This window comes from Sceloporus occidentalis, unplaced genomic scaffold, assembly GCF_023333645.1.
Source record: "Sceloporus occidentalis isolate IW3139 unplaced genomic scaffold, rSceOcc1.0.p SCAF_45, whole genome shotgun sequence".
Lineage (NCBI taxonomy): Eukaryota > Metazoa > Chordata > Lepidosauria > Squamata > Phrynosomatidae > Sceloporus > Sceloporus occidentalis.
The window spans coordinates 8,078,646-8,098,340 of NW_028317025.1; the positions used below are offsets into that span (position 1 = coordinate 8,078,646).

General features: G+C 39.2%; 1 protein-coding gene across 1 annotated transcript in view; it reads right to left on the reverse strand.

The window, feature by feature from the left end:
* Positions 1–2,685: 2,685 nt before the first annotated feature.
* The window catches only part of LOC149289551 (nitric oxide-associated protein 1-like), a 57,897-nt gene continuing 40,887 nt past the window's right edge, over positions 2,686–19,695 (reverse strand). Inside the window, exons 7-9 of the mRNA XM_089490624.1 lie at positions 8,005–8,122; positions 3,067–3,247; positions 2,686–2,773 (exon numbers count right to left, since the gene is read on the reverse strand). Coding sequence (XP_089346750.1) covers positions 2,686–2,773; positions 3,067–3,247; positions 8,005–8,122 — 387 coding nt within the window. The remainder of the gene's footprint in view (positions 2,774–3,066; positions 3,248–8,004; positions 8,123–19,695) is intronic.

The window sequence follows — 19,695 nt, forward strand, 5'->3', positions numbered from 1 at the left end:
TATTCATCATAAAATTCATACTCATCATCCTCATCACGCCCATCCATTAACTGCCCCTAAATTAACCCTGAAGACACCATCAACCATAACTGCCCACTTAATTAACCCTAAACACCCCATTGACCATAAATGCCCCCAAATTAACCCTAAAAACCCCATTAACCATAACTTCCCCTAAATTAACCCCCACCTTCCCTAACTTTCACCCCAAATATTAATGTTTTACTTACTATTAGATGAGTTTCTGAGCCATGTGGACGCTAAGGAAAGGGGCGTGGCCGATCGTTAGTGTGACTGCAGGGAGGGACTGGGAAGTAGTAACTGCAATCTACAACCTACAACCCCTGTATAAGACGCACCTAGTTCTTATACCCCAATTTTTTATTTATTTTTTTAAAGTGTGTCTTATACATGGGGAAATACGGTAATTATTTATTGACACTACCAGCTGGTAAAGGTGGTCTGGGTCTTCCTAACTGGTACAACTACTATATTGGAGCTCAATTGACTCATGTCAGGGGTTGGTTGACAAATGATGAATCACTTTCCTCTGTAAAGTAAAGTGCCAGGAAACAGACACCCAAACACACACACACCAGGACAGGCTCTGCCACACTGAAACACCAACTCCCAAACACACACACATTCCATCTTCCGTACTAAATAATATATATTTTCTTTATTATAAAGAAGGTAGTCTCTTATCCTCCAAGGATTTTTTTGAGATTCATCTTTTAATTGAAACATCAAGATGCTATGATCAGATCAAGTATTATCTATGATTTTGATATCATAAATATAAAGTTTTATTCAAAGCTTTTGATTGCTTGATGAACTTATTATTGATCATTGTACAGCGCTATGGAATTTGATGGCGCTATATAAAACAATAATAATACCCTTAATTTTTTTATCCAACGAGCAATCCAAAACACAATTAAAATCTCTGGCCACTATGCATAAACCTTTTTTTACTTAAACTATTGCTCCCACAATTTTATTCAAAATACCTACTGGAGCTACATTAGGAAGATAGATATTGACCAATGTAAAAATAGCTTCATTTAAAGTACACACCGGGATCATAAACCTCCCTTCGGGATCTAGCTCTCAGTACATAACATCCACCTTATGGAAAACATAATAGCTACTCCTTTTTTCTTCTTACATTTATTTGAGTCATGAATAATTTGAGAGAACTTTTTCCCTCCCCAATTCTCTTTTTAGAGCCAAAGGGTTTCCTGAAGCATACAAACATCTACATAATTCTCCACCAAATAATTGTATACATGTGCTTTTTTTTGGGCGAATTTAGGCTCTGCGCGTTAACCGAAATAAACGTAATCATGCTTGTGGAAATTTCCCTCTCTCACCTCCACAAGCCATCCCTCGGCACACACAATCAAAATTACAACATTTAATACAAAAAAAAACAAAAACATCACATAAACAGACCATTTATTGGATCTCCTCCAACCAGTCCCATTAAGGATGAGCAATGGGAATGTAACCCAATAGCGCTCCTCTGCGAAAATAGAATATAAATAGAATATAATTTTAGATCCCATTATTGGACACCAAGTGGGGGGGGCATTGTGGACATACGCCACTAGACTCTGTAAAATAAAATAAAATAAAAAAAATTCTACTGCATAGGTATATTTCTAATACGAAAATTTCAAGTACATCTCAATGTACAACCATGGCTTTGCATTATATATATATCAAGGTTACAGCATAAGATCATGGTAACATAGCTGGCACATACAGAAAAAGAAAAATATTCCCGGAAATCAGCTCTCATGTGAAAATACATAACCATATTGTGACAGAATGACCTGTCATACAGGAGCCCAAGGTACTCAGAGATGGCTCCAGCCTGGCTGCCAAACAGGCAGCAACTCCATTGTTTAATTAATCCCATCAATAGGATTGCTGACTGGGGATTAAAGGTTGGGCTGAATACATGTATCTGTTAATTTATGTTAATGAAGTTATGTGGCTATATGAGTCTATGTTTTACTACAATAAACTGTTCATTCCTGCTGTACTCAGTTCAAGGTAGTTGTGTCTACTTATTGGGTACACATAGCAGGGTTCCAAGGTGCGCATGCTGACTGGTGCTGGAAGTGATTCCGGGGACAACAGGAGGATACATGTGGGTGATCTCTGGGAGTTCCTACAGCTCTCTTGGTGAACCCGTTACACATATAATTACCTAATATAAACATAAATCATAATAAAAAAACGTATCTACTTACACATGAGATAATTAGAATGCATAGTCTTATGATAACCTAATAAACGTGATCACCCATGTGAAAAAAGATTTCCATAGCATAGGATAAGATAAAGAAAAATGTAACAAAAAAAATCCCCCATAAATCTACTTTCTCGTGAAAAATATACTTATAGTGTGTTTCATATAAATACCCTTATTCAAAAATCTTTTCCATAGTATAGGGTATAATAAAAAAAAAATCAAAAAAAGATTATGTATTATAACTATATTCACATGGGTAAGTAGATTTATGGATTTTATATATATATATATATATATATATATATATATATATACATACATACATATACACACACACACACACACCTTACACTAAAGATTTCTGAATTTGGGCATCTATGCTTATATTAGGTATTCATATGATACGCACTATAATTATATTTTCAGCAAACATTATTTTGAGGTATGGGGCAGGTATAAACTATATGTATTTTGTACTTAATATTTTTATTAAAATTATTGTTTTTCAAAGTTGCGTCAAAATAAATTTAATACGCATGATGTACAATCTATTATAGAGTAGCACAACACAGTTTAACGTGAAACAACAAGACAGAAATACAATGTCAATACATGTCAAGAGATAAAAAACAAACAAAACGAACACCATGTAAATTTAAAGGGACTTCTCAGCAATAATTAAAAGCACAGATGACTGGGGTGTCCATGTTAATTTACAAAATAAATGAGGTACTTAAGTTAGCAAACATGGACACAAATATCAATATTAGTTGATTTAAAAAATACCTAATATTCATTTAAAGTTTTTTACAACACAAGAAGGCTTTTTTGTTGCATATGCTGGACTTTTTCGAATTCTTTCCCCTTTAATGTTTACAATAAACGGTAAAAGCGGTGGTCTCCTTATTGTAAGTGATGTTCCTCTAGGTGTGTAACAACGAAGATCCAGATGTCCACCAGAATGAGCAGTAACAGCAACCCAACCTGTGATAAAAATTATATATTTTTTTTAAACAAAAAAAGTTACATTACATTTTGGTTGACAAAAGTCCTATCATACATTATATCTAGTGAACATTAGCAACTAAACATCATTAATGATACTGGCATCATATTGGCACATTTGTTCAAGTTGTTTGAGGCTTTAAGAATGCCCTGATAGTAGTCTATTGCTGTGTTTAACATTTCAGTATACCATTTGCAGACGATGGACCATTTATGCCTGTAGCACTTACTACTGTGTTGGATGTTGTATTTGCTTTGTATTTGAATCCTGCTTCAAACAGGTGCCTCTTCAGGTCACTGTGGAGGTCCTAATCTGCTTGCAACATGCCTCTATTCAGTTCCAGAATATTCCTGTCCTGAATGCAGCCTATGATTATGCTATGATATGTGCATTTATGCTCCATCTTACCCAACTTTCCACACCTAAAAGAATTGGCTCAATAAAAGATATGATTTGTGAATGCTGCAAGTCCTTTGTATCCTTCAGACTTTGGGTTATTGTTTTCCTTGTGTCTGTGATACAGCTACTGAATGTGGGAATTTTTGGTACCAGCACTTACTCTGCTTTGGTTGCCTCATGAGCCAGTAAGACACAAAAATAAAAATAAAATCAATACATTACCGAAGACCATATTTAGAAGTGCATACATAAATGCAACTGAGGTTGTAGCAATGCACAGATGAAAATGCTCATAACCTCATGCCTACTGTCCCATAACAAGTGCAGTCATACATAACCCAATAGAGCTCTGTGCACCTGGGCTAGGTTTAAGCATGCTGTGAGCACTTGGCAAACTGACCGACCATTCAGAGATATGTAACTTACCCAATTAAATATGACGTATTTTGTATATTCTTTATATTTTATAAAAATGTGATTTTTATATATAATTTATAATGTTTATTTAAAATATATTTTTTTAATAACGTTTTTATATATTATGAATGATTGATAGGAATTTTTATATATATTTAATATACAGTTCTTTCATTTCATATATATGTATTTAAATCATACATTATTGTATTATACATTATCTCACAAAAGTACACCCCTCACATTTTTTTTTTTATATTTTATCTTTTCATGTGACAACACTGAAGAAATGAGACTCTGCTACAATGTAAAGTAGTGAGTGTACAGCCTGTACAACAGTGTAAATTTGCTGTGCCCTCAAAATAACTCAACACACAGCGATTAATGTCTAAACCTTGGCAACAAAAGTGAGTACAAATCGGGACCAATTAGCTATTTTCCCTCCCCGATGTCATGTGACTTATTAGTGTTACAAGGTCTCAGGTGTGAATGGTAAGCAGGTGTGTTAACTTTGGTGTTATCGCTCTCACACTCTCACTGGAAGTTCAACATGGCACCTCATGGTAAAGAACTCTGAGGATCTGAAAAAGAGAATTGTTGCTCTACATAAAGATGGCCTAGGCTATAAGAAGATTGCCAAGACCCTAAAACTGAGCTGCAGCACGGTGGGCAAGACCATACAGCGGGTTTCACTCAGAGCAGGCCTCGCCATGGTCGACCAAAGAAGTTGAGTGAATGTGCTCAGCGTCATATCCTGAGGTTGTCTTTAGGAAATAGATGTATGAGTGCTGCCAGCACTGCTGCAGAGTTTGAGAGGTCAGCCTGTCAGTGCTCAGACCATACCCCGCACACTGCATCAAATTGGTCTGCACCAGAAGGAAGCCACTTCTAAAGATGATGCACAAGAAAGCCCGCAAACAGTTTGCTGAAGACAAGCAGACTAAGGACATGGATTACTGGAACCATGTCCTGTGGTCTGTCGAGACCAAGATAAACTTATTCGGTTTAGATGGTGTCAAGCGTGTGTGGCGGCAACCAGGTGAGGAGTACAAAGACAAGCGTGTCTTGCCTACAGTCAAGCATGGTGGTGGGAGTGTCATGGTCTGGGCCTGCATGAGTGCTGCCGACACTGGGGAGCTACAGTTCATTGAGGGAACCATCAATGCCAACATGTACTGTGACATACTGAAGCAGAGCATGATCCCCTACTTTCGGAGACTGGGCCGCAGGGTAGTATTCCAACATGCTAACGCCTCCAAACACACCTTCAAGACGACCACTGCCTTGCTAAATAACCTAAGGGTAAAGGTGATGGACTGGCCAAACAGGTCTCCAGACCTAAACCCTATTGAGCATCTGTGGGGCATCAAACTCAAAACGGAAGGTGGGGGGAGTGCAAGGTCTCTAACATCCACCAGCTCTGTGATGTCATATTATACAGGCTGTACACTCACTACTTTACATTGTAGCAGAACGTAATTCCTTCAAGATATAAAAATATTTACAAAAATATGAGGTGTGCTCACTTTTGTGCGATACTGTATATTTAAGAAAATTTTATATATATATATATATATATATATATATATATATATATATATCTCATATACACTCACTGGCCACTTTATTAGTTACACCTTGCTAATACTGGGTTGGACCCCTTTTTTGCCTTCAGAACTGCCTTCATTCTTCAAGGTGCTGGAAACAATCCTTTTGGTCCATATGGACATGATGGCATCACGCAGTTGCTGCAGATTTGTCAGCTGCACATCCATGATGCGAATCTCCCGTTCAATCACATCCCAAAGGTGCTCTATTGAATTGAGATCTGGTGACTGTGGAGGCCATTGGAGTACAGTGAACTCATTGAAATGTTCAAGAAACCAGTTTGAGATGATATGACCTTTGTGGCCTGCTGACACTGTGGTCATAAAGGGATGAACATGATCAGCAACAATAATCAGGTAGGGTGTTGTGCATAAATGATGCTCAATTGGTACTGATGGGCCCAAAGTGTTCCAAGAAAATATCCTCTACACCATTACACCACCACCAGGCTGAACCGTTGATATAAGGCAGGATGGAGCCATGCTTTCATGTTTAAGCCATACTCTGACCCTGCCATCTGAATGTCGCAGCTGCAAGACTCATCAGACCAGGCAATGTTCCAGTCTTCCATTGCCCAATTCCGGTGAGCCTGTGTGCGAATTGTAGCCTCAGTTTCCTGTTCTTAGCCGACAGGAGCGGCACCCGGTGTGGTCTGCTGCTGTAGCCCATCTGCTTCAAGGTTCCACGTGTTGTGCGTTCAGATATGGTAATTCTGCATACCTTGGTTGTAATAAGTTGTTATTCGAGTTACTGTCTTTCTGTCATCTCGAACAAGTCTGCCCATTCTCCTCTGACCTCTGGCATCAACAATGCATTTTCGTACACACAACTGCAGCTTACTAGATATTCTCTCTTTGTGGGACCACTCTCTGTAAACCCTAGAGATGGTTGTGCATGAAAATCTCAGTAGATCAGCAGTTTCTGAGATACTCAGACCAGTCCGTCTGGCACCAACAACCATGCCACGTTCAGTCATTTATAACCCCATTCTGATGCCTGGTTTGAACGTGACCGTGTCTACATGCCTAAATGCATGTGATTGGCTGATTAGCTATTTGTGTTAATAAGCAATTGAACGGGTGTGCCTAATATAGTGGCCAGTGAGTGTATATGATGAATAAACCTCAGATATATGCATGCTTTGGTCACTTACCATTATATTGTGGCTGGTTTTATGTTTTCTTAATGTTTGTGTCCTTGTTTTGCATACCCCTCCTGCAACGACTGAAAAACTTCAAATGGCTTTGCTAATGGAGGGAAGTATGGAACTACTAGTCGCTATGGACACGATCAACATCTATGGAAGCAGCCATATTGGATGACGTCACAGATCTCTTAAGACTTGGAAGGTGGAATTAATTTGAGGCAATTGAAAGCAACCTGGGCTGGGATTAAAATGCTGTATAAAGGACATCATCACAACTACTGAATATGCCTGGAGGATGTTCATACTACAGAGTATTAACCTTCAGAAGTTCTCAACCAATTTACTCCCTCTCCTATCTCTAACATGCCGTGCCCTAACAATGCTACCTTTCTCTATAACTCCACTCTCACATCTGCTCTTGAGGATGTAGCCCCAATTACTAATCGTCCGACTATAACCCAAAACCTACATTGTTCCCGCACTGCTGAGCATAGCTGGTGAAAGTCTCATTCCATGGCTGACTTTCTGCACTACAAATTTATGCTACGTTCCTACTACTCTGCTCTCAACCTTGCTAAAGAAACCTACTTCACCTCCCTCATCTCCTCACTGTCTCATAACCCTAAACGACTCTTTAGCACTTTCAATTCCCTCCTTCGACCTACCCCTACTACCCATTCCACTAACCTTAATGCCTCTGAGTTTGCCACATATTTCAATAATAAAATCAAAACTATCAGATATGACATATCTGCACAGTCACCACCTCGCCCTCACCCTCCCTCTGAGTATGCGCACTCCTACCCACTGACCTCTTCTCCCTTCACTACATTTCATTGTCTGCTATTACTGAAGAGGAGGTACGGTCTCTTTTTCTTTCCTCTTGTCAAACCACATGCCCCCTTGACCCAATCCCTTCCCATCTCACCCAGTCTCTTTCATCTACTCTTGTCCCTACTCTAGCTCACGTATCATTTAATAAACATGACATTTAGTAAGATTACTATCTATATCACACCTGTTTGTCATCATCCCATGGTGATCGTGGGCATTTACAACAGAATGAATAAACCCTTGCAAACACATCCTTCAACAGAGACAACCAAAAGAATGAATCTAATGTATTAACTCCAACGTTAATTAACCTGCAGTCTAACAACGTACCTGCAGTAGAAAGCTGAAGATCGGCCACAGCTTCTGAGGGTCCAATACCTTTAAGCGTAACATCTACTGGAACGAACAGTGGAAATGCTTTCATTCGCTGTTCTCCTCCAGTGGGAACCTACGGAAAAATGCAGGACCATCTCCAAAGCGTTATTGTTTAATTAAACTACACATATAATTGCTGTACGCCCTGAATGGTACATCATCTGAGAGAATAGCTCTATCTGTTGGAGTCTGTTGCTTCAATGACATTAGATGTATAACACAAAATAAATACATAGTCACCTGAACTGAATGTTCGTGAAATCACACTTTTTTTTAAAATTATTTTATTTTTTTTAATTAATTCACAGTTCAGACCATTACATTACACATTATTATTATCTTTTATTTATATAGCACCAACAATCTACTCAGTGCTTAGATTAATACATATTTCTCATTTATAATCTACTCTATAATATAAAATTATTTATGCTCTTATTATCTTTCATTATTCATACAATACACACACATTTTCCCTCGTCGGGAGCTACAGCGAGCCACAGATTTTTAAATTTTGTATTTTTCTTCGCCCCCCCCTCTTATTTCCTTCTTTGTTCTTCCCTTTTCTATTTACCCATATAAAGCTTGTTATTTGGGGTTGCTTTTTTCCCAAAATGCCCATTTTTCTAATTAGAGAATTTATTTTAAATCTTGTATTCATCCCTTTCTCCATTTTACATTGCCACGTTATTTGGATTCTGACAGCTTTGCATTTGAGCATATTACTAGTTTTCCAGTTTCTAGCTATGGTTAGTTTGGCTGCCATGAACATATGTATAACGTGTGGTTATTTTTTGACATTTTAGGCATATTTAGGTGCAATAAAGCTAGTTCTGGTTGAGGGGTAATATTTGTTTCTGTTTGATTACTCAGCTTTTTAAACATTTCTAGCCAGAATTCGAACCAGAATGGTGTCACAGTTCCACCATATACGCATCCATTTGCAATATGGCATCTCCAACATAATTCAGAGGCTCCTGGATACATTTTGAAAATGCTTTCTGGAGTTAGATACCACCGATTTTATATTTTTATATTATAGTTCAACTAATGTGATACAGTGAATATTCCTATATGTCATTTTTAAGGCCCTAAGCCAGTCTTCTTGAAATATAGGAATTCTAAGATCCAGTTCCCATTTTGTAGCCACAAAAGCAAGCCCTTAAAATTATTTTCCTGCTTTTAGTTTATTTTTTTAATTTTGCTATTTAAGCATTTCTCAATTTCTTCTCTATATACCTGACCCTGTCAAAGGCTTTTTCGGCATCTAAAGACAGTGCCAGGATGGGAGTCCTACTCCTGTCAGCTGCATCAAAAACATCTATCTTTATGTTATTAGACACATGCATATTTGGTATAAAACCAATTTGCTTACTATGCACCAATAACGGGATTACTTTTTCATTTTTTCTGCTATTATGGAAGAGTACATCTTCATATCTGTAGTTGAGAGATATAGGCTTGTAGTTGGCTACTAAACAGGGATCTTTATCCTGTTTTGGTATGAAAACAATATTTGTTCTTAGCATTTCATTTGGCATTGTTCCTTGCTCCATGATAATAAAATTAAATGCTGCCATAAGGTCAGCTGCTATGTGTTTTTATTCATAATCTTAATAAATATATATAGCTCTTTATTAGCAAGTCCTACAATTTGCGCTATATCTTCACAAAAATGTAATAGTAAATTAGATATGATAAAAATAATGGTATCTAAAGAAAGCACTGTTTGTCCTGGAAAAAAAAACAACAATATATAATATGTGTGGGAGCACGAAATGAGGAAGAAGAAAATCACAGCTAAACAGCAACACTGAAAAATGTTAAAAGAGCCATTGTCCCAAAATGTACTACGAGTAAGAAAGTCTTGTCATTAAGGGGTTAAGGAGCTGAGTCTGGAAATAAGCGAACCACTGTTTCTAATCTTCCAGGATTCTTTTTTCTTTCAGGAATTGTACCAGAGGATTGGAGGAAGACAGATGTGGTTCCTATATTCAAAAAGGGTTCAAACTCTGCCTGGAAATTATAGGCCTGTGAGCTTAACTTCTGTGGCTGGTAAAGTATTTGAAGGGCTATTAAGGGATAATATTCAGGAATTCATTGGGAAGAAAGGTGTTATTTGCAAAAATCAGCATGGTTTTATGAAACATAGGTCATGTCAAACTAAATTGATTACATTCTACGAAGAAGTAAGAAGAAGTGTAGATCAGGGTATTGCAGTGGATGTAATCTACTTGGATTTTGCCAAGGCGTTTGACACGGTTCTGCACAATAGGTTAGTATTCAAACTGAAAGAAATTGGTCTAGATGCAAATTCTTGTTCTTGGGTTGAACACTGGCTTAGTGATAGAGTACAGAGAGTTGTTATAAATGGTAAATCTTGAAGCTGGACAAAAGTGGTAAGTGGTGTTCCTCAGGGTTCTGTTCTGGGACAAATTTTATTCAACATATTTATAAGTGACCTTGCAATAGGCATTGAAAGTCATGTTTCCGTGTTTGCAGATGACACTAAACTCTGTAAAGTAATAAAATGTGAGCAGGATATTAATTTGCTGCAGAGGGCTTTAGATCAGGGGACTGGGCACACAAATGGCAGATGAAATTAAATGTAGATAAAATAATGTAGTGCAAAGTTATGCACTTCAGGGGTAAGGAATGCACAAGCAACTCATGCATTTAGATTGGAAGAAAGGAGATTTAATCTAAAACAGCCATGTCCAAAGTCCGGCCCGAGGGTCAATTGCGGCCCGCGTTCCGGACTGATAAGGCCCCACAGGTAAGTTGCCCAAATATAGATCTGTTTGTTTTTTTTATTAAAGGCAGAGTGATTTAACGCCTGTTTAGATTTGTTTACATAAAATAGTTAATTTGCATTTAATTTTAATGGTTCAAAGAATGTCAGGCAAAATGGTTGGCCCTCGCACATGTTCACTTCATCAAATCTGGCACTCTTTGAAAAAAGTTTGGACATGCCTGGTCTAAGGCAAAGGAAAGGGTTTTTTACAGTTAGGACAACAAGGATGTAGAATTCTCTGACTGCAGAGTTAGTTTTATCAGAGTCTGTACAGACATTTAACCCCTTCACGACCTTTGCCGGTTCAGGACCGTCATGACAAGAAGGTCACTAAATGACCTTTGACGGTCCTGAACCGTCAAAAAATTAAATAAGCTTAGAAAGTGATCAACGATCACTTTCTTCGCTTAAACGGCGTTACTGTAATGCCTCGATGTCGAGGCATTCAGTAACGCCGAGATCGGCATCGGGGGCCATGTCTGGCCCCTCCCCGGGGCGTCAACAGCTGCCGGTGATCTTCGCCATCAGCAAGATGGCGGCGGCCCGGGAAAAAAAACAATAAAGAAGAAAGAGTTCGCTAGACGGTCTCCTGACCCTCTAGAGAACTCTGGCTCCACTTGCAGGTTGAATACAGGTACTGCATTCAACCAAGCAAGTCAATGGAACCCAGCTTTCTAATCACTATGTGATTAGCAAAATATTAAAAAAAAAAAAAAAAAATGGAAAAAAAAAAATGTGCTAACATTTAAAAATAATTATGCAGTGATGTCACTTGATGAACCATCCAGTACCAGCAAAATGTGTAAAAAAAATATAAAAAAAAAGTATTAAAAAAAAAAATAATAAATAAAGTTTATTTACTTTTGAGCAAGTGCTAAAATTTCTCAAAAATCTCAACAAAGAGTTAAAATAAAAGCACTTCAAATACCCAAGGGGTGTCTAATATATAAAAAAAATGGCTGATGGGGTAAATTGGCGTGGCCGAGCTCAAAGATAGGGTATAGGTACAGACTGACCAAAATGGAGAAAAAAAGCGCACTTCCCAAATGTGGCATTTTAAATCTCAAACAACCCGACAAACCCATGCATGTCGGGTATCACTGCACTCAGGAGATGTTCCTGAACACACATTGGGGTGTTGTTTGACAGTGACATATACCAGAACCTGTATATCTATAACTAAAGTACAATTTGTGTGAAAAAAAAATAAAAAAAATTACTATTACAAAGTTTGACAAAGTGTAGTTCTATAATTGGTGCATGGAAAGGGTTAAAATAACAGCATTTGGAATACCCTGGGGTGTCTAGTTTTCAAAAATATAGGGTTTGAATGGGTTAAATTGAGTTAACCCGCTTCAAAGATATTCCAAAGAGGAGATGGAGGCAGAATGACCAAATGACCACCTGGATTACGCATGCCCCAAAAGTAGCCTTTTACCAGTCAAACAATCTGACAAACCCATGCATGTGGGGTATCGCTGTACTCAGGAGATGTTCCTGAACACATATTGGGGGGTTGTTTGACAGTGACATATACCAGGACCTGTATATCTATAACTAAAGTACAATTTGTGTGAAAAAAAAAATAAAAAAAATTACTATTACAAAGTTTGACAAAGTGTAGTTCTATAATTGGTGCATGGAAAGGGTTAAAATAACCGCATTTGGAATACCCTGGGGTGTCTAGTTTTCAAAAATATATGGTTTAAATGGGTTAAATTGAGTTAACCGGCTTCAAAGATATTCCAAAGAGGAGATGGAGGCAGACTGACCAGATTTGTTAAAAAAGATTTGGAAATCCTAAAACGCTGCTTGTACTTATTGCCCTATAACTTACAAAAAACAGCAAAAAACCATAAAAACATTGGGTATTTCTAAACTCAGGACAAGTAGTAGAATCTATTTAGCTAGTTTTTTTACTTGCTTTTTTAGGTGAGTAAAAGATTTTTCAAATAAAAGTCATAAAATGTGTTTTTTTTTCAATTTTTCACCATGTTTTTTTTTATTTTTTTTTATAGTAAATAAGATGATACGATCAAAATAATGGTATCTGAAAGCCCATCTTGTCCTGAAAAAAACAATATATAACTTATGTGGGTACACTAAATGGGTGAGGAGAAAATTACAGCTGAACACAAGCACCACAAAAGTGTCAAAACAGCCTGGGTCCCACAGGGTACAAAACGAAAAATGAGCCCGGTCCTTAAGGGGTTAAACGATTGGATGAATACTTGCAAAAACATAATATTCAGGGATATAATTTTATTATGGCGAAACAGCTTCTTGATCCAAGGAGAGATCCTGGGATCAAGAAGGAATTTTTTTCCCCCCTAGTTTGTGCAAAATAGGAAAGAACCACAACTGGTTTTTTGCCTTCTTTTGGATAAACAGCAAGAAATAAACAGATATGGGAAAGGCTGAACTTAATGGACGCATGTCTTTTTCAGCCTAACTATGTAACAGGTAAACAGTAACAACACAAAAATGTTAAAACTGTCACAAAAAAAAACAAAAAACCAAACAAACAAAAAAAGTCAGGAACCACTTTTTCGCTGCCTGAAACATGGCTTTTTTATACCTGTGGCTTAAATCTGCTACCACTAGTGGCCACCCTCCACCCTATGGAGCACTCAGAACTCAATTACTAGGATCAGGTGTGCCTTGTTGCCTGGGTTGAGCCCTAGTCAATACATCCAGCTGGGCCTTGTTACCTGGATTACCCTGCCTTTATGAACCTGCCCTGCCATTCAGCCAGGGCCTTTGTATTGAAGTCTGAGGACCTTTCTGCTGCGGGTCTGCACCTGTACCGTTCCTGGTTACCTGCTTCGTGCCCTTCCAAGCGGGCTGTGTGCCTTTCATGCCCTTCCAAGCGGGCTGTGTGCCTTTCGTGCCCTTATTTGCTTGTCCTGTCATATACATACAATACATTACATTACCTAGATTTCTGCTTGTGGTGTCTTCGTTTGTATAATAATGCATCGTGGGTTACAGACCGAACCCCAAGTATCCCCTGCACATGGGCTCCTACCCGACCTGATCACCCAAGTCCTGACAGAATACAAAGGCAATTACAAGGAGTCTGCGGGGTTACTTTCAGTCATCAAAGTTATAGGAGAATGTTTACTTGAACTGAGGAAATCATTAATGCAAATCTGGGACTCCAACTCCAATCACTCTCATGAAGACCATTCACCTACACCTGTTACATCACCTAAGAAAACCAACAAGCCTGTTACCAGTATTAAAAAGGAATCTCCTAGGAAATCTAGGAAAAGTGAACCCCTTACCACAACCGAATTGCAACAAAGGCGTGATGATGAGTCTTGCTTTTACTGTGGCAAAAAGGGAGACTGGATCACCCAATGTCCTCTGAAACTTTCTAAACCCTCTGTACCGATTGAACAGTCTACGTCACAAGCACAGAGCTCTCCTAAAAGGGGAATTAGCTTTATTCCCCAGGACAGTGAACATATGGAGTATATACCAACCCCTGTGATTCCTGGTGCTTCTCAAACTCCGGTGGATGTCCAGCTGAAGCCTGATGATGATTGTTCTGTGATGGAATGCAGCATCTGTGATCCTACAGTCTGTGGCAGTGTGCGTTGCTCCCATATGGATGAACTTCCTATTGCTTTCTGTTCAGCCGTGATTGCAACTCCTATCAATGCTACCTCAGCAAAGTGTGATACTCCAGAGACTACCATAGCCCCTATTATCACCTCGGGACTGGTAACAAAGATGCATGACCCTATTCCATCTCTGGGTAAGAAGGGGCCTTCCATCAATGTTTCCCATACTGAACTGCTCTCAGTGGTGCCCTGGGTACAGGGCAGCTATGCGACCCCTGGTACATGGAAAGAGAAAGCACTGAATCATACCTTCTCATCAACTTCTTCAGCATCCAGTCCTAATTTGACCTACAATTGCACAGATAACCTTTCCTTTGATTGTGTTATTACCTCTAATGGCAATAAATCTGTGAACAAGCTTTACCGAAGAAGAAATCACGCTAAGTACACCCTTCTGCTCAGTTTATTAAAGGTGTACAGATTGTGTTCAGCTTGTTCGCGTTCAGTGACCGGTCCTTGGGGAGGGGGTACTGTCACGAACCACTTTTTCACTGCCTGAACCATAGCTTTTTTATACCTGTGGCATTTAAATCTGCTACCACTAGTGGCCACCGTCCGCCCTCTGGAGGACTCAGAACTCAATTACTAGGATCAGGTGTGCCTTGTTACCTGGGTTGAGCCCTAGTCAATACATCCAGCTGGGCCTTGTTACCTGGATTACCCTGCCTTTATGAACCTGCCCTTCAGCCAGGGCCTTTGTATTGAAGTCTGTGGACCTTTCTGCTGTGGCTCTGCACCTGTACCGTTCCAAGCGGGCTCTCTGCCTTTCGTGCCCTTCCAACCGGGCTCCCTGCCAAAAGACTTATTACCGGTATTTATTTATCCTGCCATACGTCCTGTTTCTTGCTTACAGACTGTATTACCCTTATTTGCTTGTCCTGTCATATACATACAATACATTGCATTACCTAGATTTCTGCTTGTGGTGTCTTTGTATAATAATGCATTGTGGGTTACAGACCAAACCCCAAGTATCCCCTGCACATGGGCTCCTACCCGACCTGATCACCCAAGTCCTGACAAAAAATAAAAAAAAAACACCACTGTCCTTCAGGGGTTAAGAACTATTTACAGCGTAAAGAAGAACAAGAAGAGCTGGAAGTGATGGTATGGCCCCTACAGAGCACCGATCTCATCATCATCGAGTCTGTCTGGGATTCCATGAAGAGAGAGAAGCAACTGAGGCTGCCTTAATTCACAAAATAATTGTGGTTAGTTCTTGCCCAGTAGTTGCCCAAGATGTTTGGAACAACCTACCTGTAGGGTTGCACACAGCTTTTTATGGAACAACTAACCGCAGTTCTTGCACAGTGTACCTAGAGGAAGGTTGATAGGGTAATCTGTCGCCAGGACCCCGAATGCCGAACAGTATGCTGTCTCCCGGGTGCTTGGGTTCGACATATTGTGGACCGGGTAGACAGATTGTTGGGAGGGGCTGGAGATGATCCAGCTGTAGTATTACATGTTGGTACAAACGACATAGTTAAGGGCAGGTTGGGGGGTCCTTAAAAATTATTTTAGGGCACTAGGTCAGAAACTTAGGCAAAGGACCTCTGGAATATTACCAGTACCACGTGCTACTTCAGGGAGACAGAGGGAGATCAATGCGTGGCTAAGAGCGTGGTGTAAGAAAGAGGGATTTGGGTTTTTGGAGAACTCGGCAGACTTTGCAGTCGGCTACAGACTCTACAGCAGGGATGGACTGCACCTCAATGAGGAGGGGGCTGCAGTGCTAGGGGAGAGGATGGCTAGGGGAATTGAGGATCTTTTAAACTAGGGTCTGGGGGGGGTAGAGATAGAAATGAAGTTCTAGCTAGAGTAGACTGAGAACGGGGTGAGAGCATTGGTGGGGTTTGCACAGACAATATGGTGGTGCATACGACAAAACCTGCTGTCAAGAATTATGTGTCCACCGTTACACCAGAAATGGGTAGTAACCTTAAATGTTTTTTAGCAAATGCGAGAAGCTTTTTTGGCAAACAAAATGGGTGAGCTGGAAATATTGGTAAGTAATGAACAATATGACTTGATCGGTATCACGGAAACGTGGTGGGATGATACGCATGACTAGTCAGTAGACGTACAAGGATATTCACTTTTTAGAAGGGACAGAGTAAATAGAAAAGGGGGAGGGATGTGTTTATATGCAAACCCTAAACTTAAGCCCAGTATTAAGGAAGATGCGCAGGATGACAGTAGTAATGTGGAGACGCTGTGGGTGGAGATTAACCTAGATAGTAGAAAGAGTCACACACTACTTGTGGATGTATGCTACAAGCCACCCAACATTAGTAATGAGGGGGAAGATCAGCTGCTATTTCAAATTGAAAAGGCTGCAAATAGGAATGAAGTTTTAATCATGGGAGATTTTAATTACCCAGATATAGATTGGAATAGTGGAACTTGTTCCACTAAGGGCAGCAAGTTTCTGAAGCTGATTAATTACCAATTTATGTAGCAATTAGTAGAGACCCCAACCAGAATGGATGCCTGTCTAGATCTGGTAATAACTAACAATGAGGGACTTATCTCAAACATTAAAGTAAGAGAACACTTGGGAAATAGTGACCATAACATGGTTTCATTTGAGATTAATTCCATAAAGCAAATGGGTAACTGTTGTACCAAAACATTTAATTTCAGAAGGGCAAACTTTGACAGGCTAAGGTCAACCATGGAATATATAGACTGGGATGGATTGTTCTCTGGGTTAAACACAGAGGACAAATGGAATACCTTTAAGCACACATTGCAAAGTTACACATCCTAATATATACTTATGGGAAACAAATACAAAAGAAACAAATCAAAACCAATGTGGCTTACCTGGAAAGTAAAACAGGAAATAAGGTATAAACAATTGGCATTTAAGCATTATAAAAGTGAGGGGTCGGAAGTATGATTTATGGCATACAAAGATGCCAACAAAGCCTGCAAAAAGGAGATTAAAATGGCTAAACTAGAAAATGAGAAACTTATTGCCAAGGAAAGTAAAACCAATCCCAATAATTTTTTAAAGTATGTAAATGGAAAAAAGTTAAAGGTAGAGAATGTTGGTACGCTATTATCTGAAACTGGAAATTTGGTTAGTGAGGACAGAGAGAAAGCCGACATCTTAAATGCTTTTTTTTTTCTCTTCTGTTTATACCAAGGAAGAGCCAATGAGGGAGCCCCTGCTGGCTAATTTTATGGAACTGTTGCAGCAAACATGGGATTGGCTGACACAAGAAAAAGTGCTCAAGCAATTAAATACTGTTAAGGTAGACAAGGCCCCTGGACCGGATGGTATACACCCAAGGGTATTGAAGGAGCTAAGCCTAATTCTGGCCCAACCATTATTACTAATCTTTAGGGAATCTTTCAGTTCAGGCATAGTTCCATTAGATTGGTGCAAGGCAGATGTTGTGCCCATATTTAAAAAGGGATCAAAATCTCAACCGGGCAATTACAGGCCAGTAAACTTAACATCGGTAGTGGGGAAATTATTTGAAGGGTTGCTAAAGGTATACATTCAAGATCATATCTTGATCCATAATCCAATTAGTAAAAGTCAACATGGATTTGTGAAAGACCGGTCTTGCCAAACCAACCTATTAGCATTATATGAAGAAGTTAGTAAAAATATAGACCTGGGGGTGGCTGTAGATGTGATTTATCTGGACTTTGCTAAGGCATTCGATACGGTTCTGCATAAAAGGCTACTCTATAAATTAACAGAGATAGGCTTAGGGGCAAATGTCTGTATGTGGATCAGAAATTGGCTAAAAGATAGAATGCATAGGGTTGTTGTGAATGGATGTTTCTCAGCCAGGTATTAAGTGGAGTGCCTCAGGGGTCTGTACTTGGTCCTCTTCTTTTTAATTTATTTATAAATGATCTCCCAAGCTGCATTGAGACCATGCCACAGTTTTTGCTGATGACACAAAATTAGGCCGGGTAATTCAGACTAATCTTGATGTTTCTTCTGTGCAGGAAGATTTAGACAGAGTTGGGGACTGGGCGTGCAAGTGGCAGATGAGGTTCAATATAGAGAAATGCAAAGTTATGCATTATGGTAAAAATAATAAAAATACAAGCTATTCTTTAAATGGAATATCCTTGGGGGAAACTACCAATGAGAAGGACTTAGGAATAACGGTTGACAACAGACTTGACAACAGTGCGCAATGCCAGCAAGCAGCTGCGAGGGCCAATAAGGTTTTAGCATGCATAAAAAGAGGTATCCATTCAAGGGAGGAGGATATTATCTTGCCTCTTTACAGGTCATTGGTAAGACCTCGCCTTGAATACGCGGTACAATTCTGGGCACCGATCCTTAAAAAGGACATTATGGAATTGGAAAAAGTGGGCTACGAAATTAATAAGGGGATTGGGTGATACTAGTTATGAAGAGAGACTAAAAAAGTTAAAATTATATACACTAGAAAAAAAAGGCATCTCAGAGGGGATATGATAACATTATACAAATATATGCAGGGCCAATATAAAGAGCTCGTCAGTGACCTGTTCATTAACAGAAATATACAAAGAACAAGAGGTCACCCTCTGAGACTGGAAGAGCGCAGGTTTCATAGACGACAAAGGAAGGGATTCTTTACAGTGAGGACAATAAAGGTATGGAATTCACTTCCAAGGGAGGTGGTGTTATCCAATACATTAGATACCTTCAAAAGGGGCCTCGATATTTTCTTAGAAAGACATGACATACAGGGATATAAATAGAATAACATTAATATTTTAGAGCTTCTTGATCCAAGGAGAAATCCGATTGCCTCTTGGAGTCAAGAAGGAATTTTTTCCCACTGATGGCAGAATTTGAAGTAGCTTAATTAGGGGTTTTTTTTTGCCTTCTTTTGGATCAAGAATAGGAAGGTTAGGTAGAAGGGTTGAATTTGATGGGCTTACCGTATTTTTCAGCGTATAGGACGACTGGGTGTATAAGACGACCCCCAACTTTTCCAGTTAAAATATAGAGTTTGGGCTATACTCGCCATATAAGACTACCCCTCTACCCAGTATACCGGTGATTGGCTGGTTGTTGTATACAAAGCCTGCTTGGATTGGGTGGGTCAGCTCTCCCTAACATATGCCTGTCCATACACACAAGTATAGACATACACTGCCCTCACACACCCCTTCCTTTACACACATGTACACGTACACACACACTGCCCATACACAGACATATACACACATATATATATATATATATATATCTACACA